We start from the raw sequence: 27,177 nt of genomic DNA, 5'->3' as shown, positions 1-27,177 counted from the left end.
CCAATGAGTATTCAGGACTGATCTCCTTTAGGATGGACTGGTTGGATCTCCTTGCAGTCCAAGGGACTCTCAAGAGTCTTCTCCAACACCAAAGTTCAAAAGCATCAATTCTTCAGCGCTCAGCTTTCTTCACAGTCCAACTCTCACATCCATACATGACCACTGGGAAAACCATAGCCTTGACTAGACGGACCTTTCTTGACAAAGTAATGTCTCTGCTTTTTAATATGCTGTCTAGGTTGGTCATAACTTTCCTTCCAAGGAGTAAGCGTCTTTTAATTTCATGGCTGCAGTCACCATCTGCAGTGATTTTGGAGCCCAGAAAAATAAAGTCAGCCACTGTTTCCACTGTTTCCGCATCTATTGGCCATGAAGTGATGGGACCGGATGCCATGATCTTAGTTTTCTGAATGTTGAGCTTTAAGCCAACTTTAAGAAGGAACAATTGAGAGACCCTGAAAGAAACTCCTCAGGTGAGCCCTGGGGCTGTTCCTAGCAGTGGTAATGGCAGAGAGTCAGCCTTAGATTACCTGAGGATGTCCCCTCACACAAGGGGGCCAGATTTGGAGGAGCTAGCTGTGCAGATTCAGGACGGCTTGGCCCACTTTACCTCGTGGGGCCTTAGAGCCAATGGGTAGCAAGGTCAAGTTGTAGAGTCTCAGGGATAGCTGAGGTGAGTTGGCAAGAAGTGAAGGGAGGGGATTTTCACGGGGGGTCCAGTGGTTAAGAATTTGCCTGCCAATGCAGGGAACATGGGTTCGATCCCTGGTCCAGGAAGATTCCACATGTTGCAGGGCAGCTAAGCCTGTGGGCCACGACTAGAGAAGCCCACGCACTGCAATAAAAGATCCCGCGTGCCGCAACTAGGATGTAGCATGGCTGAATAAATACATAAAGAAATGAAAAAAAGAAGTGAAGGGAGAGAACAGTCAGGGCAGCAGGGCTGGGGATCTACTAACCTCCCCACCCAGGGCCCCATCCTTTTGGAGAGCCACATGGTGATGCATGTGAAAAGTCTCAGTTCAGTTCAGTCGCTCAGTCATGTCCGACTCTTTGAGACCCCATGAATTGCAGCACGCCAGGCCTCCCTGTCCATCACCAACTCCCGGAGTTCACTCAGACTCACGTCCATCAAGTCGTGATGCCATCCAGCCATCTCATCCTCTGTCGTTCCCTTCTCCTCCTGCCCCCAATCCCTCCCAGCATCAGAGTCTTTTCCAAAGCGTCAACTCTTCCCATGAGGTGGCCAAAGTACTGGAGTTTCAGCTTTAGCATCATTCCTTCCAAAGAAATCCCAGGGCTGATCTCCTTCAGAATGGACTGGTTGGATCTCTTTGCAGTCCAAGGGACTCTCAAGAGTCTTCTCCAGCACCAAAGTTCAAAAGCATCAATTCTTCAGCGCTCAGCTTTCTTCACAGTCCAACTCTCACATCCATACATGACCACTGGGAAAACCATAGCCTTGACTAGATGGACCTTTCTTGACAAAGTAATGTCTCTGCTTTTTAATATGCTGTCTAGGTTGGTCATAACTTTCCTTCCAAGGAGTAAGCGTCTTTTAATTTCATGGCTGCAGTCACCATCTGTAGTGATTTTGGAGCCCCAAAAAATAAAATCTGACACTGTTTCCACTTTTTCCCCATGTATTTCCCATGAAGTGATGGGACCATATGCCATGATCTTCGTTTTCTGAATGTTGAGCTTTAAGCCAACTTTTTCACTCTCCATTTTTACTTTCATCAAGAGGCTTTTAAGCTCCTCTTCACTTTCTGCCATAAGGGTGGTGTCATCTGCATATCTGAGGTTATTGATATTTCTCCCGGCAATCTTGATTCCAGTTTGTGTTTCTTCCAGTCCAGCGTTTCTCATGATGTACTCTGCATATAAGTTAAATAAGCAGGGTGGCAATATACAGCCATGAAAAGCCTACATGCAGGTAAACTTTATGTGGCAGTGTTGTGGGGCTGCAGTGCCCAGGTATCTGATCAAACACTGCATATTTCTGTGCAGGTGTCTCTGGACAAGGCAGACATTCCACAGGGGGGACGCTGAGTAAAGCAGACTGCCCTCCAGAAAGCGAGTGTGCCCCATCCACTCACTCTTGGGTTCTGGACTTGCCTCTGCAGCCACGTGAGTCGATTCCTTAATTAAATCTCTTTCCACACACACTTCCTGTTGGCTCTGTTTCTCTGGAGAATCCTGACTAATATACCTAAGAGCGGGCCTCCTCTTGGCTCTGGGACATGACCTTCGTTTGACTGGGGTCGTGTTGTTGCCATGAAAGAACATCTCAGACACATCCTCCCTCTGGCTGGCACCTCCCTCTGGCACTGGGGAAAGTGGCCCTTGGCAGACACCAGGGAACCACCCCTTCGGCTTGGCAGATCCTTCCTCTCCATGGGGTCCCCACCTGGGCAGCTGCAGGAGGCGGATGTGTTGACTGAGGGTGCTGGTCACTGTCGCTGAACTCTGGGGGGTGATGAGTTTGGGGCCCCCTAGAGAGGACACTGTGGGAGGCAGGGAGGGATGGCTGTCGGGAAGGGTCAGCTTGGCCCCTGAGCAGCCCCCCAGCCCCCTCAAGTCCCTGAATGGTGTGAGCTTATGGTCTAGGGAGTCAGAAGCTAGAGCCAGGAAATGGCGATGGTCTGGCCAGGGATGCAGCCAGATTAGGGCAGAGCAAAAACAGCACATGGGAAGCGCATATGCATAGCAGTCGCCTCCAACTCAGGAAGATGTGACCGGCTGCAGAAACACACGGTGCTGGGTCCTAGAAAAAGGTGAAGGTCGATCGATATATTGGTAAATTGGGAGGTGCCCTGCAAGGTATGCGGTTATGTATCAGAGAAGCCTGGCTGGCTTCTATGATCTCTGCTCGTCAATAGGAACATTGTGTTGGAAGGGAGTCACAATAAAAAGCTTCTGGAGATATTTAATCTTTACTTGTGTTTGGAATGCTGCTGAGTCATAATCCCAGAGCTGAGATTCCCACGGCAGAACATCCCCGTGTCCCTTCATTTCTTCGGAGGGAGATACCGTCTGCATTAAGATACGAATCAAAGTGCTCAGGGCTTGCCTAAGTGGACTCTGCTCATCAAAGTTCCTAACTTGGTCATTGCTGTGGAATTTCATCTGGACTGCAACAAAGTCCAGGGGGGAGAAGGGGGGCTGGGAAGAGCGTGGCGGCTGGGGAGGGAGCACGCCGGATGAAGGCAAATTTCACACACGGATATTCAGTGAAGGTGCACACATGTCTGTATAAATATTCAGGCTACCCCAATTTCCCTGACCTCCTGTTTCTGTAGTTTCTGTTAGCTCAATACTGTCATATATCCTTTGGGAACAAATGTGAGGAGGGAAAAGCATATATGGGACATATATGTAAGAGCTTCCCTGGTGGCTCAGTGGTCAAGAATGTGACTGCAATGCAGGAGATTCCCAGGTTTGATACCCGGGTTGGGAAAATCCCCTGGAGAAGGAAATGGCAACCTGCTCCAGTATTCTTGCCTGGAAAATGCCATGGACAGAGGAACCTGGAGGGTTACAGCCCATGGGGTCGCAAAGAGTCAGACACAACTTAACCACTAAACAACCACCACAGACATACGTAAAATCTCGTTCTTCCTTATTTTTTAAAAGCCACAATACTTGTGGCTGGGCAGAATTTTGACAGTTTGCTTCCCATCTCAGGCTGGCACTGGTAGACGTCTGTGGGGCAGTGAGAGCTCTGACTGGAGGAGCCCACTCCCTCACCCGCCCTTGGCCACACAGAGGGAATGGCCAGACAAACACCCTCCTGGTCTGGCTGGGCTCCTCGGCATCTCCGTGTGGATGACGTGCCAATGCCGTGCAGAGCAGGGCCCCAGCAGATGGCGGGCGGCCAGTGGGCGGGCAAGGCCATGTGACGTCTGGGCAGCCTGGCCCCTCACCTTCCCAGAGGTGACAGCTGGAAACCAACCCTGTACTTTCCAAGGTTGGGGGGTCAGCCCCTCCAGGTTGGGACTGACAGATTTCCCTGGGAAAGTGCCTTGGTTCTCCTTGGGATAAATGCTTGTTTTCTTTGAAAATGCATTTTCATAGTCTGGTTAACATTTATTCAAAGCTAAGGACTGTAAGAGGGGGAGAGAAAAAGGAAAAGGAAGACGTGGGCTGTGGGGAGGCTGTGCGCTGGTGGAGTCTGAACCTTTTCACTCCTGGCTTCCAGGAAGCCAATTTCACAGCAAGACCAGTTGCTGGAAACCACTGGAACTGCAATTATCTTTACGCCACCTCAAAGTCAGGCCTAAGCAATGTGGGCTATCATTTTGTCTACCAACGACCCACATCCAGGGCTCCAGAGCCTTCCTTCTCCCCACAAGTAAGGGCCCAACCCAGCCAACTCATCTTCTGGGGCCAGGGGCTGCCCTCGACAGACTGAGAGAGTGGGGCTGTCAAGCCAGACAGAGAGCCACGCTCTCTTCTTTTCTCCTAGGGATTCATCCAATGTGTATTTTGAGCTCCTGCTCTGTGCCAGGAACACAGGGGATAAACACCCTTCACATGGCCCCCGTCTCTGAGGACAGTGGGAGAGTCATGGAGCACGTGACCACACAGCGGAACTCCGGTTCACCATCTTTGACACCTTCTGCCCTGTAGACACATCCAGGACTGTCCCCTCCCCAGTCCAGATCCCAAGGTCCTTGCAGCTCATCCCTATACAGCCCTGCCGCCCTTCTGCCCTTGAAGCAGGAAAGGAAGGTGCAAGGTAGCTGCCTGCTCACAGAAGGGTAGGCTGTGGCAGTCTCCCCGCCCCTCCTCTCCCTGACTTTCTCGCCAGTGGGTGCAGCGCTGCTGGGCCTTCTGCCTGTCCTCAGGGGTCCCTGACCCCTCCAAGGTGTCCAGCAGCTTCTAGAACCCGGCAGGAATCCCTGTTTCTGTGGCGTTTCCATCAGTGGGAGATTGCAAGAAGGCAGGAAGGTCCCCACAGGGGAGGACCGGTGGGCTGGTTTCTCGGACTCCCCTGCACTGTGATGGGGGCCACATCTGCAGGGGGTGGGTAGTTTCAGGCCTCGAGGGGCCTAGAATGCAGGCCTCCCACAGCCTCACCCAGCTCCACAAGGCCCCACTGCTGGAGGAGCTGCAAGTCAGCTGTGACCACAGCGGAGGTGGGGGTCTGCTCACTGCAGACACAATAACGGATCCCTCCCTGTTGGAAAGTGGGGCACGGATGGCCTGACCGGTCACCATGGCAAAATTCCCCTAATCAGAGACTCCAAGGGTGTTGTCATGATGCTCAGCATGACTCTCTAGAGCAGTGTTTTAGTGCAGGAGCGAGGCTCCTCTGTCTTGAAACTCTCAGCCTGCAGGGCACTGCCGGGCGGGGAGGAGGAAGTAGTGGGCGGCAGTCAGGAGACAAGTTGGGTCTGAGTCCAGGGCCAGGCCCCTCCCCCAAGCAGGTTCTCTCAGATCTGAAAGAGGGAGCCTGTAAGATCATTAAAAAAAAAAAAAGTCCTTTCGAGATTCTAAAGAATCCCTCCTCACCCACTGAGTGCCGGTTTGTGCTCATTTGACACAGAAGAACAGAAAACATCTTTTTTTTTTTTTTTTCTTCCTGGGGGTCCAGTTTCTGTTTTAGGAAGCTGACATCTGAGCCAAACCCTTGTACTGACCTCAGGCCTCACCTTTCTCCCCTCCGCAGCCCCCTCTCCAAAAGCGAACTGCTAAGAGAGGCCACTGACCTCCAATTACTTCTCTTCACTCACCCTCCCAAACGTGTTCACCCAGCAGTTCTTAAAACAAGTCCCTTGGGTGTGTTTGTAAGTTTTTCTCTCCTTCTGGCCTGACGACTGGTGATTCTCAGGAGGGCAGGTCCCTCCCCTTGGGCTCTGAGGTTGTCAGGCGAGCTGACCACACTCCCCTGAGGGTCTCAGAACCGCACTTGGGCCCCCAGTAGGAGGCTCCTTTGCCTCCATCGTCAGAGGCTGGGCCTCAGAGGAGCCCTTCCGGGACACTGCTCCACCCCTACCTGGTGGTGTCTCCACTTTCTGGGGCCCGGGGCCCCTCTCGAGGCTGGCTCGGGGCCCCTGCTGCGGGCAGACGAGGCTCTCCCTGATGTCCTGCTGGCGACCACTCTCCTGGCTTGGTGTCGGTGGCGGCTGAGAGGAGTCAGGAGAGAGAGCACAGTTGACCTCTGCTCTGGAAGCTCTTTGAAGATGCTCTTTACTGGGCTGGACCCCGGAGCCAAGAAAAGCACACAGCCCGGGGGCCAGTCCCTCACGGCTCCCCTCCCCGGCGCCTATGGATGGGGACTTGTTTACTTGTGCAGGTTGGGACCTTTCCAGATGACCACTTCAGGTACTTGTAACCTGAGGGTGCAGTGGGCACGTTCTGGTTGGAACACACGCACGCAGGGAAGATCGGACCCTCTGCCCTGTGGCCTGCCCCCTCCCCACCCCTGCCCCCACCTCTTGGGAAAAGCCAACAAAACCTGGAATTGTCTCCTGGGCCCCCTGCTTGGCACTGATGCACAGTGGCCCAGAGGCACACTGAAAAACTATTCATGTCTGTTTGAAATTCAACTTCAGCTGGGTGTCCTGTGTTTTTATTTGCCAAATCTGGCAACCCCAGAGGTGGGGCTCTCTGAGCCTCCCCTGGATCCTTCAGGGCTGAATCCCTGCCCTCCCACAAGGGCAGGAACCTCCCTAATACCGCCCAGCAAGGACCAGGCCACCTGGGTCACCCCCAGATCACAGGGAACAGTGGGAGAAGTTCCCGATGACTCTGCTGAGGGTCCCTCCCCAGGGTCTGGGGACGGGCCTGTTCTGTACTTCAGATGACACGCACCCCTCCTTCTCCAGCTCAAAGGGCTTCATGTCACGGTCACAGCAACACTGTGACAGTTTGAATTCACTGCCCCCCAACCCAAGCTCCTTTCAGCTCATTAAAGAAAAACCAAGACCCTCTCTAGCACCTTTGCAATGGCCTCAGCTTTATCTTAGATAACCGTCCCTACCTAAACAGACATTTCTCTAAAGAAGACATTCAGATGGTCAACAGGCACACGAAAAGCTCCACATCACCAATTATTAGAGAAATGCACATCAAAACTACAGCGTGATATCACCTCACGCTGGTCAGAATGGCCATCATCAAAAAGTCTACAAATGACAGATGCTAGAGAGAGTGTGGAGAAAAGGGAACCCTCCTACACTGTTGGTGGGAATGCAAATTGGTGCAACCACAATGGAAAACAGTATGGAGGTTCCTCAAAAAACTAAAAACAGAGTTGCTATATAATTCAGCAATCCCACTCCCGGGCATATAGGCAGACAAAACTATAATTCAAAAAGATACATTCACCACTATGTTCATAGAAACATTATTTGCAATAGCCAAGGCACAGAAACAACATCAATGTCCACTAACAGATGAATGGATAAAGACGTGGCACATGTATGCAACGGAATACTACTCAGCCATAAAAAGGGACGAAACTGGACCATTTGCAGAGATGTGGATGGACCTAGAGACTATCACACAGAGTGAAGTCAGTCAGAAAGAGAAAAAGAAATACCATACGATATCACTTGACATGTGGAATCTAAAATATGACACAAACGAACTATTCTATGAAACAGAAACAGGCTCCTAGACATAGACTACAGACTTGCAGTTGATAAGGGGGAGAGGGATCAGGGAGGAGTGGACAGGGAACTTGGGATTAGCAGATGTAAACTATTATATATAGGATGGATAAACACCAAGGTCCTACTATACAGCATAGGGAACTATATTCAAGATCCTGTGAGAAACCATAATGGAAAAGAATAGGAAAAAAGAATGCATATACATGTGTAACCGAATCACTTTGCTCTAAGAGCAGAAATTAACACAGCATTTTAAATCAACTATACTTTGATTTAAAAATAAAAAGAATCCTCCCTGCAGGTTTCCTCAAACCCATGGCACGGGGGCACAGCTTTGACTTCCAGATAACTCTCTTTTGACCCAAACAAGGACTCTGTTTCTGGTATGGAACCCATGGGTGGCTTTATTTACAGTCCACACTGGACAGTCTCTGGGCTTCTCTGATAGCTCGGTTGGTAAAGAATCCGCCTGCAACACAGGAGACCCTGGTTCGATCCCTGGGTTGGGAAGAGCCCCTGTAGAAGGGAAAGGCTACCCACTCCAGTATTCTGGACTGGAGAATTCCATGGACTGTATAGTCCATGGGGTTGCAAAGAGTCGGACACGACTGAGCAACTTTCACTCACTCACTCATTGGACACTCTCCACCCAGAACGGTGACTGGAACTAGGATTTCAGCCTTCTCTGAGCTGCTCTTCAGTGGATAACTGGCCTGCTGTCTGTGCTCTCTGCTGACTGGGCTTATAAAAATGCTCAGGAGACCACACTTGGGTGTATAAAATAATGGTTGAGTGGCACCACACTTGAGAGCTGGGCCGCACATGGAAAACCCCATGAGAGTCAATGGTGTTCCAAGATGGCGCCCAGGGGTAGGCAGCTCTCCAGGATCATGAGCTTTCCTGGGTGGGTGGCAGTGGGGGGTAGGTGCCAAAGCCCCCTGGCAGGAGGGAGGAGGAACTGAGCTGGGCTCTTGGGAGAATTTCTCGGGTCTTCTTGGTTCAGCCACCCCTCCCGCCTCCCCTGCTCCCTCTGCTTAGGCCACATGGCAGACTTTCAGAGCAACCTCTATGGCCCCCGATGCCATCCCCCGCCCGCCAAAAAAAATATATCTCCACTGAAAGAGCTGGGAGCTGGGAGGCGGAGGGCAGCTGTGTGCATGCACCTGAAGCTTCCTGGGACAAACCACTGGTTCTCTACCTCTTCATCCATTTCAAACAGGGCTGGCATTTTCCCTCAGGGTCCACTGACAGGACCTGCGATTTTGATATCCCAGCCTTGGTGGATGGGGAAGGAAATGAGAATAACTTTCCTCAGGCCAAAATCATACAAGATTCTAAGTCACATTCTTGGCTTTTCTTTTTTTTTATTTTCCCTTGGGAGCTATTTCCTTTTGGCTCTGTGGGGCTGAGTCCTTTGCTTAAAAATAATGTATTTTCTGGCCCCTCACAGAACTTATGGAGCCATGTAAGGATCCCACGGCCTCCTCATTCCGAGTCCTGCCTTAGTGCTGACGGAATGCACAGCCATGAAGGGGGGCATCCTGAACAAACCCCACGGGTCTTGAGTGGGGTATTAATTCCCAGCAGGGGTGAAGGTCATGTGTGAGGGGACCTGTTGGGGGGTTGGTGGCCTGGCGAGGCCAGAATGGGCTGAGGGGACAAGGTGAGCAGGTGCAGAGACAGGGGAGAAAGGGCTGGAGGAGCAGGACTGGATGGGCGGAAGGGTCAAGAGGAAATTAGATCAGCTCTCGCCGGGGAAGGAAAGAAATGGGACAGCGAGGATCAGGAGGGTCCTGCCACACGCTGCTCTCCTCTTCTTCCCTCGACCGTGGTGCTTGGTTGGCCGAGCCCAGATGCGACCTCAGAACTAGCCTCAACACAGCATTTGAGCATGTTGGCTGAAGCCGGTCTGCACCCGCCCCCTCAAGGAGGCTGAGTGAAAAGAGGAAGAGAAGGCGGTGGCCAGACCAGATGGAAAGCTCACACTGGTCCACGGAGGAGGCGAGGGCCTGGGGTGGTTGTGCTGGGCAAGGAAGGAAGAATAGAAATCTACACCAGAAATGGAATCCACGCTCATTAAATGACCCCAGGAGCAGGGAAGGATCAGGGGAAAGGGATAGTTAGGGAGTTTGGGATGGTCATGTATACACTGATATAACTAAAATGGATAACCAACAAGGACCTACTTACTGTACAGCACACGGGACTCTGCTCAATGTCACGTGGCAGCCTGGATGGGAGAGGAGTTGGGGGGAGAATGGACACATGTATATGTATGGCTGAGTCCCCTTGCCGTTTGCCTGAAACTATCACAACATCGTTAATTGGCTATGCGTGCTCAGTTGCTAAGCTCTCTGCGACTTCATGGGCTGTAGCCCATCAGGCTCCCTTGTCCATGGGATTTTCCAGGTGAGAATACTTGGGTGGGCTGCCATTTCCTTCTCCAGGGGATCTTCCTGATTCAGGGATGGAACCTGCATCTCCTGTGTCTCCTGCACTGGCAGGCTGATTCTTTACCACTGTGCCACCTGGGGAGCCTATCCCAATACAAAATAAAAAGTAAAAAAAAATTTTTAATAAAGAAATGACCCCGGGAAAGCCAATAAGCTGGACTCTTGGCTTCTTCAAGGGGAGAACTTTTGTCCTATAAAGGGATTTTGAAGGAGAACTAAGTAAGGGTGCTGGCCTGAGGAAGAGAGAAGGCATGGGGGTGGGTGTGTGCTCAGATGTGTCTGATTCTTTGCGACCCCATGGACTGCGGCCCACCAGGCTCCTCTGCCCATGGAATTTTCCAGGCAAGAATACTGGAGTGGGTTGCCATTTCCTACTCCAGGGGATCTTCCTGACAAAGGGATTGAACCTGGGTCTCCTGCATTGGCAGGCAGGTTCTTTACCACTAGCAATACCTGGGAAGCCTCTGGGGGTGGGGGAAGTGATTAATATGCCTGATATCTGGCAAGGGGAGTGAGGATGGCCTGGGGGTCAGTGTAGGGGAGTCCACTGAGGCAGGAGGGCAGCAGGTGGGCTCCCAGCCAGGCCTGAGTGAATGAGAGTAGGTGAAGGATGGGACCTGAAAAGTATGGCCTCAGTGCTCAGAGCAGGCTCCTGGGTGCAGCGGTAGCATGGCTCCAGGTGGCCCATCTAGAAGGGCAGGTGAATAGCTGCTGCCTCCCCAGGGAGAAGCACTGGGAAGGGCTGGTGATCCCAGGGATGAGTGCCCTGGTGGGTGCCCACCGTTTTCATGCAAGGAACCAGAATTTGCCAGGGTCAAAAGCAATTGTTCTTGAAAATAACAATAATGTCTACATCACCAGCAACATCAGCCACCACTCAGCTTCCTCCACCCTTGACAACCTCCAGTGACTCTATCCTACAGGTAATACCATGCCAAATCTTCCTAAAAGATAAGGCCACACTTAGAATCAATGCAAGACAGAGGGTCACCTTGGTGGCAGTTTGGGTAAAACAAGGATGCTACTGATAAATAAGTTAGCCTAAATGCAACTCTTTGGAACAGTGGTGCTGTGTTCAGTCGTGCCCAACTCTTTGAGACCCCATGGACTGTAGCCCACCAGGCTCCTCTGTCCATGGGATTTTCCAGGCAAGAATACTGGAGCGATTATTTCCTATTCCATTTCCTATGCCAGGGCATCTTCCTGACTCAGGGATTGAACCTACATCTCCTGAGTCTCCTGCATTGGCAGGCGGGTTCTTTGCCTCTGCACCACCTGGGAAGACCAGCCCTATAGAATTTGAAATCATTTTTAACTCAACAACATTAGGTCAAATTGGCAAAAATCATTAGACCACCTAAAACCTCCACCCTAGCAGCAGAAATCTCTAGGTAAATGACTGAGCTAACCATCTTTTAAAGAAGGCATATTAATGTTTGGAGCTCTAGCAAAACACATGTAAAATAACAAATGATCAAAGCTGGTAAAAAAAAAACAACCCTCTAAAACTGCTGTAATCAAGAGACCCTTTCCCAGGGTAACCAAACAGCCTGGCTTTCTTCCGACTCTGTGACAGGTCTACTGCTCTGAATCAGGGATCAGACGCATTTGAATCCAATTCAGAGCAGATTAGAAAAGCTCACAGATGTTTCTCATACTGGAATCTGACCTGCTCCTCTTGTTGTTTTTCCTTTTTGAATGGAGAAATTGGAGTCTTATCTGATCTGTTCATATCCTTTTAATTTCCTCTTGAAAATTAAAAAAAAAAAAACTTTGTACATTTCTAATTCAAAGCATATATATTTTTTCTAGCATATAAAAAATACTTTTATTCCCCATCAGCCTCTAGTGAGCTCAACTAGAAGCTTCAAAATGTGTCTGGAGAGCTTCCCTGGTGGCTCAGTGGTAAAGAATCCGCCTGCCAATGCAGGAGACACGGGTTCGATCTCTGATCCGGGAAGATCCCACATGACGCCTGAGAATCTAAGCCCGTGTGCCACAACTATTAAGCCTGTGCTCTGATGAACCCTGGTGGCTCAGATGGTAAGGAATCCGCCTGCATTGCGGGAGACCTGGGTTCAATCCCTGGGTTGGGAAGATCCCTTAGAGGAGGGCATGGCAACCCAATCCAGTATTCTTGTCTGGAGTATCCTCATGCACAGAAGAGCCTGGCAGGCTACTTGGGGTCTCAGAGAGTCAGACACAACTGCTCGACTAAGCACACTAGAGCTGGGGAGCTGCAACTACTGAGCCCATGTGCTGCATCTGCTGAAACTGCAAGCACTAGAGCCCGTGCTCTGCAACAAGAGGAGCCGCTCCAGTGAGAAGCCCGCCACTGCCACCGAGAGCAGCCTCTACTCGCCGCAACTAGAGGAAAACCTGTAGAAGCGTTTTCAGGCAGGAAGACCCAGCACAGCCAAAAAGAAATGAATACAATTATTTTTAAAAATGTGTTTGGATCCCACACTAGCTTTTGCTCCTGGCCGCACATTTCTAACTCTGTTCAGCCTTCTACCGTGTGGCTGACCTCCTCAGCAATAGAGCTGGGTCACCAGAGTTTTGGTCAAAGATCGACATTGTTCGGAGAGTTCTACTTCAAAGTCTCACATTTAAACGTGGCTTCCCCAGTCAGAAATCTTGCTCAAATAGCTTGCAGAGGTGAGCACTGGACACAGTGCTCTGAGAGAAGGGAGTCTGGAGGAAAAGCTCATGGTCAGGTCTGGCTGTGGGGTCACATGCCTGTGAACCTCTGTGACATGGGGTAATGGTTGAGATCAGAGGGCTTTTCAAGAGCAGGTGTGAGGCTGAGGCCTTCCAGGGTTTGGAACTGCTGCAGTTTCATAAGATCCGAGGCATCACCAGGCCCAGAGCTGCCCCCAGTCCCAGAGCTGCCCCCAGTTCTGGAGCTGCCCCCCCATATGCTGCCAGTTTTCTTACATGAAAAGGAAAGGCAAGGCTCAGGAGCAGCAGGTTTGCCCCCCCTGCAGACTGGAGTGTGGGTGTTTAGCAGGGATGGGAGGCAGCCATTTCTGGCATGCTGGGCCATCTGGGGAGAACTGAGATGATCTTCCAGCCTGGAGGAAAAAACGAAAAGCAGCAATCAATACAGACAGGAGATATCTGACTGCTGACTACTGTGTAGCATCACAAACAAATACAGGAAGTGGAAGCACCTGAATGCCATTTGTTAAGGTAGTATTAGCAGATATTGGATGTCTTTAAGAAATAGGAAGTGCCCCTTGCCTCACTCATGTGAGCGCTTACACATTTTAAACATGGCTATTATTTTTCTAACACAGAGTTGGATCTTTTGACTTTGGGTGATACGAGGACATAACATTTCAACCAAACAATTTTAATTAAAGTATCAATCTTCTGGGCTTTCCTCCAAGGATGAAGCAGATTACTGCAGGGATGAAATCAGTCAGAAAAGATGGGATGTGTCATAGCCCTGACAACAAGAGTTACTAGGCACAGGAGTGGGGAAGAGCTTGTTCTCTGGAACACTATAATGGTGTGTGTCGTGTCTAACGCTGCCACCTGGGTCGGTGGAGACTGGTCCACCCAGCAGACATGCAGTGGGCGCCTGCGAGAGGTGGTGACCTGGGCAAGCACATCAGAGAGAGGCAGGATACCTTCACAGCAGATCCCGGGAGGGTTCTGCAGCGTGCACACAGCAGTTCGGTACTCGCTTCCCATCTACGAGGAGACACGAGCCACCTGCTCGCAGCAAGGGCTTGGTGGGGACATACCATGGCAGGCCTGTCCCCGCTCTGCCCAGAGTGGTACCCCATAAAACAGCTGTGCTTGAATGTCAGTTCCAGCAGCAAAGATAAGCAGACACCTAACTGCCCTGCAGGGCAGAAAAGCTTGTGTGTGTGAATGTGTATGTATTTCTGTGTATATGTATGTGTGTGAGTATATGTGTGTGTGTATGTACCTGTGTATATGTATGTGTGTGTGTGTGTGTATACGTGTGTATATGTAGTGTATGTATGAGTGTATGTGTGTATCGGTGTGTGTGTGTGTTTCAGTGTATGTGCGTTTCGGTGTGTGTGTGTGTGACTCAGTCGGTTCTGATCTCTGAGCTGGGGTTTGCCAGGGGGCCGAAGAGGGAACATTTCCCAGCAGAGGTAGCACCACGAACAAGTAAGATGAAGCAAGAGGAGGCAAAAAGAAAGCATATATTTATACTGCTTTGTTACAGAGAGATTTAGGGCACCTAAAAAATGTAGGCCAGAGGGTACATCGTGTTCTGGGGAGCATGTGCCTCTGAGGGTGGAGATTGGAAGGTGTCAATTAAGAAGGACCTGATCGGCCAGGGTTTGAGTAGTTTGGTCTTGAAAGAGGGGTTCCCAGGTAGTTCAGAGGTAAAGAATCTGCCTGGGAATGCAGGAACCACAGGTTCAATCCTTGGGTCAGGAAGATTCCCTGGAGGAGGAAATGGCTACCTGCTCTAGTATTCTTTCCTGGGAAGTCCCATGGACAGAGGAGCCTGGTGGGCTATAGTCCATGGAGTCACAAGGAGTCAGATATGATGGAGCGACTGGGCATGCACACCCTAAAGGAAATAGAAGACGCAGAAATGAGATTCCATGATGATGTGCTAGAAGGATGACTGTGTCTATGGTCCTGGAGGGTGGACTGTGGCAGGCAGAATGGTCTGGAGGCTCTGCCCAGGCTAGGGAGAAGGACCTGGCTCAGGAGGGCAGAGAGCAGGTGCCAGAGCCAGGAGAAGGGGTGGCTGGGCACCCTGGGGTGGGATCCTGGCTCTGTGTCTGGGAGTATTAACTCTGTTCTCTGAAGCAGGGGGCTCAGAAGACAGGGGTGTTCATCTGAGAGGTACTGATCTGGGGGTGATGTGGGGACACACGTAGCCCTGGGGGCAAGAGTGGGCTGGAGTGGGAGATTTGGGTGTGAGCAGCGTGTAATGGTGGAGAAGGAGATGGCAACCCACTCCAGTGTTCTTGCCTGGAGAATCCCAGGGACGGTGGAGCCTGGTGGGCTGCCATCAATGGGGTCGCAGAGAGTCGGACACGACTGAAGTGACTTAGCAGCAGCAGCAGCAGCGTGTGATGGAAACCAGAGGACCAGCAGGATGGGATGGGGACCTGAACACAGGACGGGGCCTGCACAACACAGTGTTTTAGGAGGAAGAGGGCGGAGAATTGGGGGACCAGCACACAGCGGCCACAGGGCAGAAGTTCGAGAGCTCCCAGGAGGGTGGTCAGCAGGGTCTGGGAGGTCATGGGCGTGACTGGCAGCATTAACTTGAGGAAGTCACTGCCAGACCATGTGGGCTTCAAAGAGAGGAGGATGGCCCAGGGAAGTAGCCAGGGGGCCAGAAGGGAAGGGAGCCCAGGAGACACGGAGCCTGGGGACAGGCCTTGGGGAGGGGGTCAGGAGGCGTCGTCAGATGCAAGGTGATGGAGAGTCCCGTACTGCACAGGGGCGACTGTAGTCGTTATTTTCAACCTTTCTTGATTTTAAAACCAGCATTTATCATGAGAAATCAGGAAAACATATAGAAAACAGATTGCCCTGTCCTCCCAATACCTAGACACAACTCCTATTAACATTTGATATCTTCTTTTATTTTGGTATCTTCTTTTAAAAGAGCAAATATACTCCTAAAAAAAAAAAAAAAAACAAAAAACAAAACTCAAAACTTAGGATTGCTATATTTGGCCAGCAGGTTAGATCCACACTGTTTCATAATTTGCTTTTTCACTTAGTAGCATCTTGTGAGGCTTTTCCCATTTATTAAATATTCTTCTAAAATGTTATTCTCAATACATTTTGTGTGGATAATAATTTAACCAGCCTCCTTCTTTGGGCATTTAGATGATTTTTTAGTAACTCCTGTTGTGTGCATGTATGTATCTGATTATCTCAGTAAAACCCTAGGAATGGGATTACTGACTGGAAAAGTACTAGTGTCTGGAACGCGTGTAATGCATATTGTCACTAAGACTCTTGCTTTATCTACACATCTGGCATCACTAGGTTATCAGAGGACACTGGTTGGAAATGGAGACTCATGTAATCTTTTTAAAGAGGCGATCTGAAGATCCTGAGTCTTACTTTGTGCTGCCTGCCTGAGGGGAACCGCTATGCTCTGCCATCACCTACTTGCCAAATTACGAGCACTGTCTCTCTTCCCTACTAGGTAGCTTGCTCTGTGTGCTCCTGAGGGCAGGGACCACATTGTTTATTTTTGCACCTCTAGCAACTTTCCTAAAGGAAATCAGTCCTGAATATTCATTGAAAGGACTGATGCTGACGCTGAAACTCTTAATACTTTGGCCACTTGATGTGAAGAACTGACTCATTTGAAAAGACCCTGATGCTGGGAAAAATTGGAGGCGGGAAGAGAAGGGGATGACAGAGGATGGGATGGTTGGATGGCATCACCGACTCAATGGACATGAGTTTGAGTAAACTCTGGGAGTTGGTGATGGACAGGGAAGCCGGGTGTACTGCAGTCCATGGGGTCGAAGAGAGTCAGACACAACTAAGCGACTGAACTGAACTGGGCAACTGGCACACAGAAGTGTTGTAAATGTTCGTTAAATTGGCCTAACGGATGGAGTTGGTTATGGGGCAATGGCTTTGTTAGAATCAGAAGGTTCAGGGACTTCCCTGGTGGTCCAGTGGTTAGGACTCCACCCTTCCAATGCAGAGGGTACAGGTTCAACTCCTGATCAGGGAATTTCAGGAAAATGAAGGGCTCTCATTCCTTGCAGGGAACACTTTGACAAGTCAGGGGAACACCATGTGTGCTCCCCAGGCAGGGAAGAATGTCCTCTTTTTCCTCTCTATAAGGTAGAACATTTGACCCAATTCACTGTGCCCTTTGGTTGGATCTTGTATTTATTAGATTATCTTTGCCCTCTTTCCTGATTAAATATGCATAGGTTATTGTTGCCTCTCTGTAAAGCCGGGGTTTTAGTAACTTAAAAAAATTTTTTTAAATGATAATTCAGTGTCCTCTTTCCCATCTCAAACCAGATGGATTTTATTAGTTCCTCTTACTTCTTCCATTCAAAAAGATATTATATTTATAAACTGGATCTACTCATAGTTGATACTTGGCTATGGTCTGAATCAAAAGGTCGGGTACAAAACTTCTTAGATATAAATGATATTTGGGGGACAATTAGGGAATATTTATATGCTCATATTTTTAAATTAATGTTAACTTTTTAGGGTGTGACTATATGGTTAAAAATTATGGGCTTCCCTGGTAGCTCAGCTGGTAAAGAATCCACCTGCAATGCAGGAGACCCTGGTTTGATTCATGAGTTGGGAAGATCTCCTGGAGAAGAGAATGGCTACCCACTCCAATATTCTAGCCTGGAGAATTCCATGGACTGTATAGTCCATGGGGTCACCAAGAGTCAGACACGACTGATTGACATTCACTTTCATGTGGTTAAATAAAAGGATATTTTTATTCTTTGGAGATGTGGGCTGAAACTATGCCACCTGCTTTCAACTCAGCAAAAAAAAAAAAAAATGTGTATGTGTGTAAATTGTATTTTATGCACAGAACGGGACCAAGAGAGTGAGTAAGCAAGAGAGCACAATTATTGCAGAATGCTAACAGCTGGAAGCTCTTTATTGTTAATAATTCTTTCAACTTTTCTGTAGGTTAAAAAATATTGGTTGTAGGTTAAAGAGAAAAACGCATATTAGTTTAGACATTAATAATGAAAAATAAAAGCCCTGAAATATGAAGTACATGTTAACTAGTTGTGAAGTCAAATCAAACAGATCTCAGCACTGATCCACAGCATGGACCCTGAAATATTCACAGGTCAGGTCCTGGACGGGCAGTCAAACTCCACCAGGTCTCTGGCGTCCCTTAGCATTCATGCACCCAGATCTAACAGGGCAGGTGCTTCTGCGTTCTGTCTGCTGCTGTAGCCCCGGTGCCTGGTTGTTTGTTACAAATGACTATAAAGCAAACCTGGAAACAAGAAAAGTGCTCGGCTATAGGGGATAATGAAGCAAAATATATTATATTCGTTTGAAATATTTTAGGGCCAATAATTGAAAGAGAGTGAAAAAGTTGGCTTAATGTTCAACATTCAGAAAACAAAGATCATGGCATCCAGTCCCATCACTTCATGGCAAATAGATGGGGAAACAGTGGAAACAGTGGCTTGACTTTATTTTTCTGGGCTCCAAAATCACTGCAGATGGTGACTGCAGCCATTAAATTAAAAGATGCTTACTCCTTTGAAGGAAAGTTATGACCAACCTAGACAGCATATTAAAAAGCAGAGACATTATTTTGTCAACAAAGGTCCATCTAGTCAAGGCTATGGTTTGTCCCGTGGTCATGTATGGATGTGAGAGTTGGACTATAAAGAAAGCTGAGGGCTGAAGAATTGATGCTTTTGAACTGTGGTGTTGGAGAAGACTCTTGAGAGTCCCTTGGACTGCAAGGAGATCCAACCAGTCCATCCTGAAGGAAATCAGTCCTGAACATTCATTGGAAGGACTGATGCTGAAGCTGAAACTCCAATACTTTGGCCACAGACCCTGATGCTGGGAAAGATTGAAGGTGGGAGGAGAAGGGGACGACAGAGGATGAGATGGTTGGATGGTGTCACTGACTCAACGGACATGGGTTTGGGTGAACTCTGGGAGTTGGTGATGGACAGGGAAGCTTGGTGTGCTGCAGTCCATGGGGTCGAAAAAGTCGGACACGACTGAGCGACTGAACTGAACGGCCAATAATTGTTGCATGAACAAACGTAGGTTTTTGCCTGCTCTCCATAGCCCCCTTTATGTGCACCTGTTTATCTCCAGTGTTCTCTCTAGAAAGGTGAAGAGGTCACCCAGACCTCCAAAGAGGCCCAAGCTGGACTGCCTGGCCTAACGCTCCCCAAGAGTCCACAGGGGTCTGGTCCTTGGGTTCTCAGGGAGACCAGAGGCTCTGGGTAACCAGATTAGATTTGTTTATATAAACAGGGTTGGAGCAAGGCTATCAAGAAATGAATACAGGCTTGGCAGCCAAAACTGCATATAGTTCTTTTAAAAAATCATCTAGAAAAAAAGGCTGGTGGCATTTTAAACTGTGACACTCCTTCCCAACAAAGGGCCTGGTGCTGCGGTGAGAGGCTGCAGAGAAGACTGAGAGTCCTCTCTGGGTAGACACCTTGCCCCTTTCTGGTCCTTTCCTTCAGAATCAACACTGGCCAACACCAGGCTTCTCCTAGATAAAGGTTGTAAGTGCCTTGGAGACCCTGAGAAACGTAGAGGGGGAAGAGGGAGACTTGACCTCTGTCCTTTCAAAAAATCCCCCAAAGATGAATAATAAAGAGAGAAATGCTTTATAGTATGAACATTTTATTTTGACTTCTTAAATACGTACATCTTTCACTGCAGTTCATCAAAACAAAGCTTAGGAAAATAAATCCCTGCCTCCTTTAGCCCGGACTTACGCTGGGTACCCGGTCCTGTGGCCGCCGGGGGTGACAGGCCGGCGCAGGGGCTCCGGGCCACCCCACTGCACGCCAGCTGTCCCCCTCCGCCTCGCCTTCCCCGTGTTGGTCATGATCTGGTGGAAGCAAAGAGGAAACAGGGCTGGAGAGGTCATCTGGCTGAGAGCAGACCACACATTCTAACTCACTGTACTTAATACATTCATCTACAGGAATAAGAGACTTTGCAATAAGTAAGGAAGGGTCATGGCACAGATTATTCAGATAAACAGAAAATGTCAGGAAAAATCCCTTTAACTTGCATATTATACCATCTAGCAGTATAAATTAAAAAAAAATCAAACCATGGAAAAAGTGGAAAAAAAGAGTTGAATATAGTAACTTATCGCATCTCTGGAGTATACTGACTTTTGAAAGTGAGAAGGGAAAAAAAAAGATGGACAGATTTGGTTTCATAAAAAGTTAACATTTCCATATATACAGTATTTGAATGATAAACCAAATTAACAGGTAAAACAATGAACTGGGAAGAAATACTTGCAGCACAGTTAACAGATTAAAGGTTAAGATTTTCATTAGATAAAGAATTTTTATAAATCAGTTAAGTAAAACACCATACAGATAATAGGGCAAAGATTTTGAACAGCCAAGTCACAAAATAAAAAGTATCACCAATCAAGAGAAGAAAAAAATCATCAACTTTACAAGTAACTAGAAACTACAACTTTACAAAAACCCGTTATCATTCTTAAATTATTAAATGAGTGACAATTAAGGAAATGACCCCATCTGCTTCTGGCAACAGTTTAAGATGTCAGTGGCATGGAAATGAGAGACAGTGCTTTTGGAAAGTAATTTGGCATTTTATACCAAGAGTCATTGAAATGTTCATACCCTTGGGTGTTAAACTCTGGAGTGTTAGTTGCTCAGTCATGTCTGACTCTTTGTGATCTCACGGACTGTAGCCTGCCAGGGTTCTCTCTCCATGGGATTCTCCAGGCAAGAATACTGGAGTGGGTTGCCATTCCCTTCTCCAGGGGAGCTTCCGGACCCAGGGATTGAACCTGGGTCTCCTGCATTGCAGGCAGATTCTTTACCATCTGAGCCACCAAGAAAGCCCCTAGAGGAGGACTCCAAAATATGGAAGTTGTTAAATAAAACTGTTTGTTACAAAATCACTGTCGAGTAAAACTGCAACAATCTGTCTAGTAATAGGGTAGCAATGAAGGAAAATATGGCATATTCATTTGAAATATTATATGGCCATTTACAAGGATAAAGACTAGGTTATGAAGAAAAATGTTTATTTAAAACATTGTAAGTCAGGTTATAACATGGTGCATAAATGATGCTTTCCATTTATGCTAAAAGTACACAAAAAGACTGGAAGGAAAGGAACACTAATGCTTTTAGTGGCCACATAGGACAGTGAACCAAGAATCATTTTTTTCTATTTTCTGTAACATAGCTATGTTAATAATTAAGAAAATTTGTTTAAAAAAGAAATCACTTTTTTGGTGAGATCTGAATGAAGTCTGTGGACTGTGCCGACATCGACCCCCTACTTGCTACAGTTGCCACTGGGGATGCTGGGTGAAGGGCATCTGCACTTCCACTGTTTCAACTTCCTGTGAATCTATAATTACTTACAAATAAAATGTAAAAAAAAAAATCAGAAGGATTTCCCTGGTGGTCCAGTGGCTAAGACTCTGTGCTCCCAATGCAGGGGGTCTGGGTTCAATCCCTGGTCAGGGAACTAGATCCTACACGACGCAACTAGGAGCCCACATGCGGCAACTTAAGATCCCATGTGCTACAACTAAGACCCAGCGTGGGCAAAGAAACAAATAATTATTTTTTAAAACTCAGAAAATATATGAATGGGAGTTCCATCTTTGATTTCTTGATTTTTACTTGAAAGTTATTTAGGTTTATCTAGTATTTGAGGTTCAGTTCAGTTCAGTTCAGTCGCTCAGTGGTGTCCAACTCTTTGCGACCGCATGGACTGCAGCACGTCAGGCCTCCCTGCCCATCACCAGCTCCCAGAGTTTACTCAAACTCATGTCCACTGAGTCGGAGATGCCGTCCAACCATCTCATCCTCTATCATCTCCTTCTCCCACCTTCAATCTTTCCCAGCATCAGGGTCTTTTCCAGTGAGTCAGCTCTTCACATCAGGTGGCCAAAGTACTGGAGTTTCACTTTCAACATCAGTCCTTCCAATGAATCTTCAGGACTGATTTCCTTCAGGATGGACTGATTGGATCTCCTTGCAGTCCAAGGGACTCTCAAGAGTCTTCTCCAACACCACAGTTCAAAAGCATCAATTCTTCAGTGCTCAGCTTTCTTTATATTTTTTTTTTATATTTGAGGTAGGAAGAAGAAAAAAGGGCCAGTTTCCAGTGGGAGGGAATCACCAGGTCTCAGCTGTGCTGTGGGGACAGCCAGCAGCTGGAGGGGCGGGCAGGGCAGGGTGGTGAGGGGTGGGGGAGGGGGGAGGAGAGAAAGGCAGGGGAGAGGAGATGGGAGGCCTCCACCCTTGTGGAGGAAACAATGGGCCATAAGCTTCCCAAGTAAGAATTAGTGCAGCTTCATCTCCCTTGTCCTGTGAAATACGCAAAAGAAGGCTATCCTACCCGCCATCACTAACACTGCCCTCCTCTGTCTGCTGCTCCTCCCATTTCCCTTCTGACCTGCTGTCCCCATCGTCAGGGCAGGTTCCTTAAGTCCGATATTCAGTGGTACCTTAGGATCCCCTGGGCCTTCTCTTTCCCCCTCCCTTATGCCTGGGTCCTTCCACAGAAGCTAGGAGAGGGAGGCTAGGGCTTAAGCGCTGGAAAAGGGAGATGGCGAGTGTGTGGGTTGCTCACCCCATGCCTCCTCCCTGCTCCAATGTCCTTCCCAGGTCACCCTTCCAACTCCTTCCTCAGGAGAGAGAACAGAGCACATACTCGTGTTTCAGCCTTTGGAAACCCCGCCCCCCACCACACCATCTCCCTAAAACTCCACAGGCTAAGAAATCACCTAAGATGGGTGGTATTTGTCCTCTCCAGTGGATGAGGAAGGGGCTTCCCAGGAGGCACTACTGGTAAAGACCCCGCCTGCCAAGGCAGGAGACATAAGAGATACAAGTTCCAGCCATGCCCTGGGAGGATCCCCTGGAGGAGGGCATGGCAACCCACTCCAGTCTTCTTGCCTGGAGAATCCCATGGACAGGAGAGCCTTGTGGGCTACAGTCTGTAGGGTTGAAAAGAGTCAGACACGACTGAAGCGACTTAGCATGCGCACAGCCATGCACTGGATGAGGAAACTGGGCCAGCCTGTGGGCAGAATCTGGTGTGTCGTCACAAGGCCTGAGGAAGGGTCGGTGAAGAGGGTTGGTATGAGGGCCCAGAATGACTGCCTTAGGTGCTGGGTGTCTCAGAGGAGCCCAGAGGGCTTGTTTCCTGTTTACCTCACAACCCCCTGTGCTTCTGGGGCGCTCCAGGGCCCTCTCTGGGTGCCTCGGCTGCAAAGGAGCCTTTTGGGGATAGAAAGGTCTTAAAGCATATCTGTCTATACTGAGTTCCACAGGAATGCTTCAGGGGGTGCTGGGAGAGAAGGGAAAGGGTTCCCAACAACCACCCTCCCCATCACAGAACTCAGCACCCATCTGGGTTACACATGGAGACGCTGTCTGAAAAAAAAGTCTGCTACAAAAAAAAAGAGCATATTTAACCACACACACACACACACACACACACACACAAACCCAAAAAATGCAGTATGTGATTTAGCTGAATGTAATTTGTTCTGTCAATCCTAAAGGAAGTCAACTCTGAATATTCATTGGAAGGGCTGATGCTGAAGCTCCAATACTTTGGCCATCTGATTCGAAGAGCCAACTCACTGGAAAAGACCCTCATGCTGGGAAAGATTGAAGGCAAAAAAAGGGCAGCAGAGGATGAGATGGTTGGATGGTATTGCCGATTCAGTGGACAGGAGTTTGAGCAAACTCCAGGAGATAGTGAAGGAGAGGGAAGCCTAGTGTGCTGCAATCCATGGGGTCACAAAGAGTTGGACATGACTGAGTGACTGAATAACAACAACAATTTGTTCTGTAGCAAAAGATGGTCAACACATATCAATTTAGGTAAAAAAAATTTCCCAATACTAGTTTTTGAGTATTGGTGAAATCACTTAAAGCAATTATGGCATGTTATAAACAGTATGCATTTTTGTAAGAAAATACAGGCACACAATACATCTGTCTATCTATACACACAGAGAAAGTCCTGGAAGCTGAAGGAGACACTGCTAGCTGTCCACTCAATACTCATTCTCTCTTTCTTGACCAACAGCCCTCTGATTTTGTTGGCCCAAAAATGCATCTACTTAAAAACACCTTTCCAGACCCCCTTGCAGCTAGGGGCCATGGGACCCAGCTCTGACCAGTAAGCAGTAAATGGAAGTCTTCAGATGGAGCTTTGGAACCCTAGCAATGTGTTCAAACAGTCACATGTTTTTGTAAAATTTGCAAAAGTAGCAAGTTTTAATTGCAGTCACTTAAGAGTGCTGTTTCTTTCTACTCCAACTTCTGTTGTTATACCTCCCCACACAGTGTTAGAATGGCCAAAGACAATTTGGAACTTAGCTAAGGGGGCGCTGAACCCAGGTGACATACAATTTGGGCTTAATGAGAAATATCATTCTCAGTCGCTTCTGTGCATAGCCAAACGATGGTGAGCTGTCCTGGTGTAGAAGCGACTACAAGGAATTCCCCAGGTCATCAGAGTATTTATGAAGAGTCGGTACACAGGGAAACTTGAAATGTCCCTAGTCTTCCATTTTCAGAAGTTTGAGGAAGGTTTTCTCAAATTTAATAGAAATACTAAAAATTTACACAGCATTACCAAAAACTAAATGTGAAGTCGAAAGAAAAATTTCTAATCTCTCAATAATAATAAAACTTTTCTTTCACTGTAGAAAATATTACAAACTCCTCACATATGTAGAAGCAATCAAAGAGTATAAAACAAAAAATATCCAGAAAGAAAACTATGCAGCATGTGTGGATTCCTGCCCCAAGGCCACAGATGCAAGGCCTCACACAAAGGCCTCAGAAGTGGAGCTCAGAACCCAGGTCCCCTCTGAAGCTGACTGAGCCCCTTTGTAACCATCACCAAAAGCCCTGGTGGGGGCTTCCTTCATCAGCAGGCTTCCTGACCCCAAATTAGGCAAAGATACCCACCCCGGTAGTCACCCTACAGTGCCCTAACTGATCACCTAATGCCAACCTTCCAGCAGGAATTTTCTTTGTTTTGAGGCTATAGAAGTTGACTACTAACCCACGAAAACTGTCAACTCTCCCTGGTCTGTCAGGAGGTTGGTCCACTGCGCTCGCAGTGCCCACATTATCTCTGCTGTTTGTTCTTAATAAAATCACTCCCTTCTGAAATGCTCTGTGTCTGGAAACTCTTTTCCAACCCATGCAGATTACCTCAACAGCATGTGGCAAGCCACTAGTTAATAAAACATTTTTCTGATGTTGGTACCTGTCATTTTTTTTTCCCTTTACCTACTTAAAAAAATTGAACTACAGTTGATTTACAATGTTGTGTTAGTTTCAGGTACACAGTAAAGGGATTCAGTTATACATATATCTATTCCTTTTTAGATTCTTTTCCATTATAGATTATTGTAAGATACTGAGTCTAGTTCCCTGTGCCATATGGTAAGTCCTTGTTGATTATTGATTCATCAGTTCTTAAAATTTGAATTTGTTATTTATTTCTCTAATTCTCACTCTGGATACTCGCTTTAATACCTAAACTTTATACTCTGTTGTTTTACAGAAGGCCTCCACAACCCTGTGACTGGAGGGCCCACAAAACCTGGATACTCCCTTCTTCCTGATAGTCTGGGTGAAGGAAGGCAAAAGATGAGCCTTGGGTCTGGTAAGGCTGGATTCCTGGCTCTTTGCAGTTGAGCTCAATTGCAACTGACAAAGGAAAGATAAGACACAGAGACAAATGGAAGGAGAACAGAGGGAGCGGTGGTTGTCGCTGGGCGGACAGAATTATTACAGTGGCTGTTTACGCTGTGTTTACTTTTGGCTTTTCAGTAATAAGTACGCACTTCATTTGTAATCAGAAAAAGGAATCCCAGAAACAAACTGAAAAAGAAAAAGGACTTGGAATCTCGGGGGGTTGGGGATCTTCCCCCTGCTCATTTGGTTGTGTTTTCACAGAACATGGATTTTAAGTTAGTTCGAACTGACTTTTCAACCACAGGGTGAGGCAGAGCACAAATAACGGGTGGAAACGTGAGTAGAAAGCGCCCCCAGGGACTTCCCTGGTGCTTCAGCGGCTAAGACTCGGCACTCCCAATGCAGGGGGCCTGGGTTCGATCTCTGGTCGGGGAACTAGATCCCATGTGCCGCAACTAAAGATCCTGCATACTGCAACTAACAGCCGGCACAGACAAATAAATAAATGCTAACAAAACAAAACAAAACAAAAAACCCAAAGTGAAGACAAATTTGAAAAAAAGAAAAAAAAAAACTTGGAAACTACAGCCCTTCCTTTCCTGGTTTTGGTTTTGACTGAGTAAGACAGGGTCAGCTGCAGGTGCCCCAGCTTCTGTCCTGTCTCTGGGGGACTGGGCCCTGCCCCTTGGCAAGCTGCACCCACTTCCCGTGCAGAGGCCCATTCACCTGGAGGTCTGCATACATGGCAGTGTGTTTCATGGCGCAGATTCTGGCTGCAGAAGCACTGAGGGGTGTAATAAAGATGCAGATTCCCAGGGCCAGGGCCACACTCTCAGTCTCTCTGGGGGTGGGGCCATGACTCCTTCTTTAGCCAGCTAAGAGAACTCTGGAAAACTAAATGAACTTGGGGGAATAAGAAAGTGTGGAAAGTGAGAAATTAGCATTGACTACAGGCATCCCTCCCGAAAACTGAGCCTATGCTTAAAAATCGTTGCTGTTGCTTCAATTTCAAGAAAAGCTATGACAAACCTAGACAGCATATTAAAAAGCAGAGACTTCACTTTGCCAGCAAAGGCTCGTGTAGTCAAAGCTACGCTTTTTCCAGCAGTTATGTACAGATGTGAGAGTTGGACCATAAAGAAGGTTGAGTGCCAGAACTGATGCTTTCAAACTATGGTGATTCTCTCAGAAGACTCTTAAGAGTTAAGTCCCTTAGAGAGCAAGGAAATCAAACCAGTCAATCCTAAAGGAAATCAATCCTGAATATTCATTGGAAGGACTGATGCTGAAGCTGAAGCTCCAATACTTTGGCCACCTGATATGAAGAGCCAACTCACTGAAAAAGCCCCTGATGCTGGCAAAGACTGAGGGCAGGAGGAGAAGGGGATGACAGAGGATGAGATGGTTGGATGGCATCATCGACTCAATGGACACGAGTTTGAGAAAGCTCCGGGAGACGGGGAAGGACAGGGAAGCCTGGTGTGCTGCAGTCCATGCGGTCTCAAAGAGTCTGACATTGACATGGCTTAGTGACTGCATAACAACAGCATTAGACCATAAACTAACTTTGAATATTTCATACAGTCAGTGACTCTAAACTTTCAAACACAGTTCACTGGAAAATCAATAGCTCTCCCAGAAGACAGCACAGCTTAGCGGTAAAGAGCGAGCAGGCTCAAA

General features: G+C 48.0%; 1 protein-coding gene across 2 annotated transcripts in view; it reads right to left on the bottom strand.

Annotated features, from left to right (window-relative positions):
• Nucleotides 1-27,177, bottom strand: part of ARMC9 (armadillo repeat containing 9) — a 181,877-nt gene that overhangs the window by 7,091 nt on the left and 147,609 nt on the right. The window contains exons 21-22 of one of the 2 annotated variants that reach the window (XM_055573724.1): nt 19,531-19,646; nt 11,762-13,149 (exon numbers count right to left, since the gene is read on the bottom strand). The exons of the other annotated variant lie outside the window; for it this stretch is intronic. Coding sequence (XP_055429699.1) covers nt 12,807-13,149; nt 19,531-19,646 — 459 coding nt within the window. The 3' untranslated portion in view covers nt 11,762-12,806. Of the gene's footprint in view, nt 1-11,761; nt 13,150-19,530; nt 19,647-27,177 lie in introns of those variants that run through there. 2 annotated transcript variants of the gene reach the window in all.

The sequence above is a fragment of the Bubalus kerabau genome, chromosome 3, assembly GCF_029407905.1.
Source record: "Bubalus kerabau isolate K-KA32 ecotype Philippines breed swamp buffalo chromosome 3, PCC_UOA_SB_1v2, whole genome shotgun sequence".
NCBI lineage: Eukaryota > Metazoa > Chordata > Mammalia > Artiodactyla > Bovidae > Bubalus > Bubalus kerabau.
Note: the sequence above shows the minus strand (reverse complement) of the source record. Positions and strands in the feature narration are given on the sequence as shown.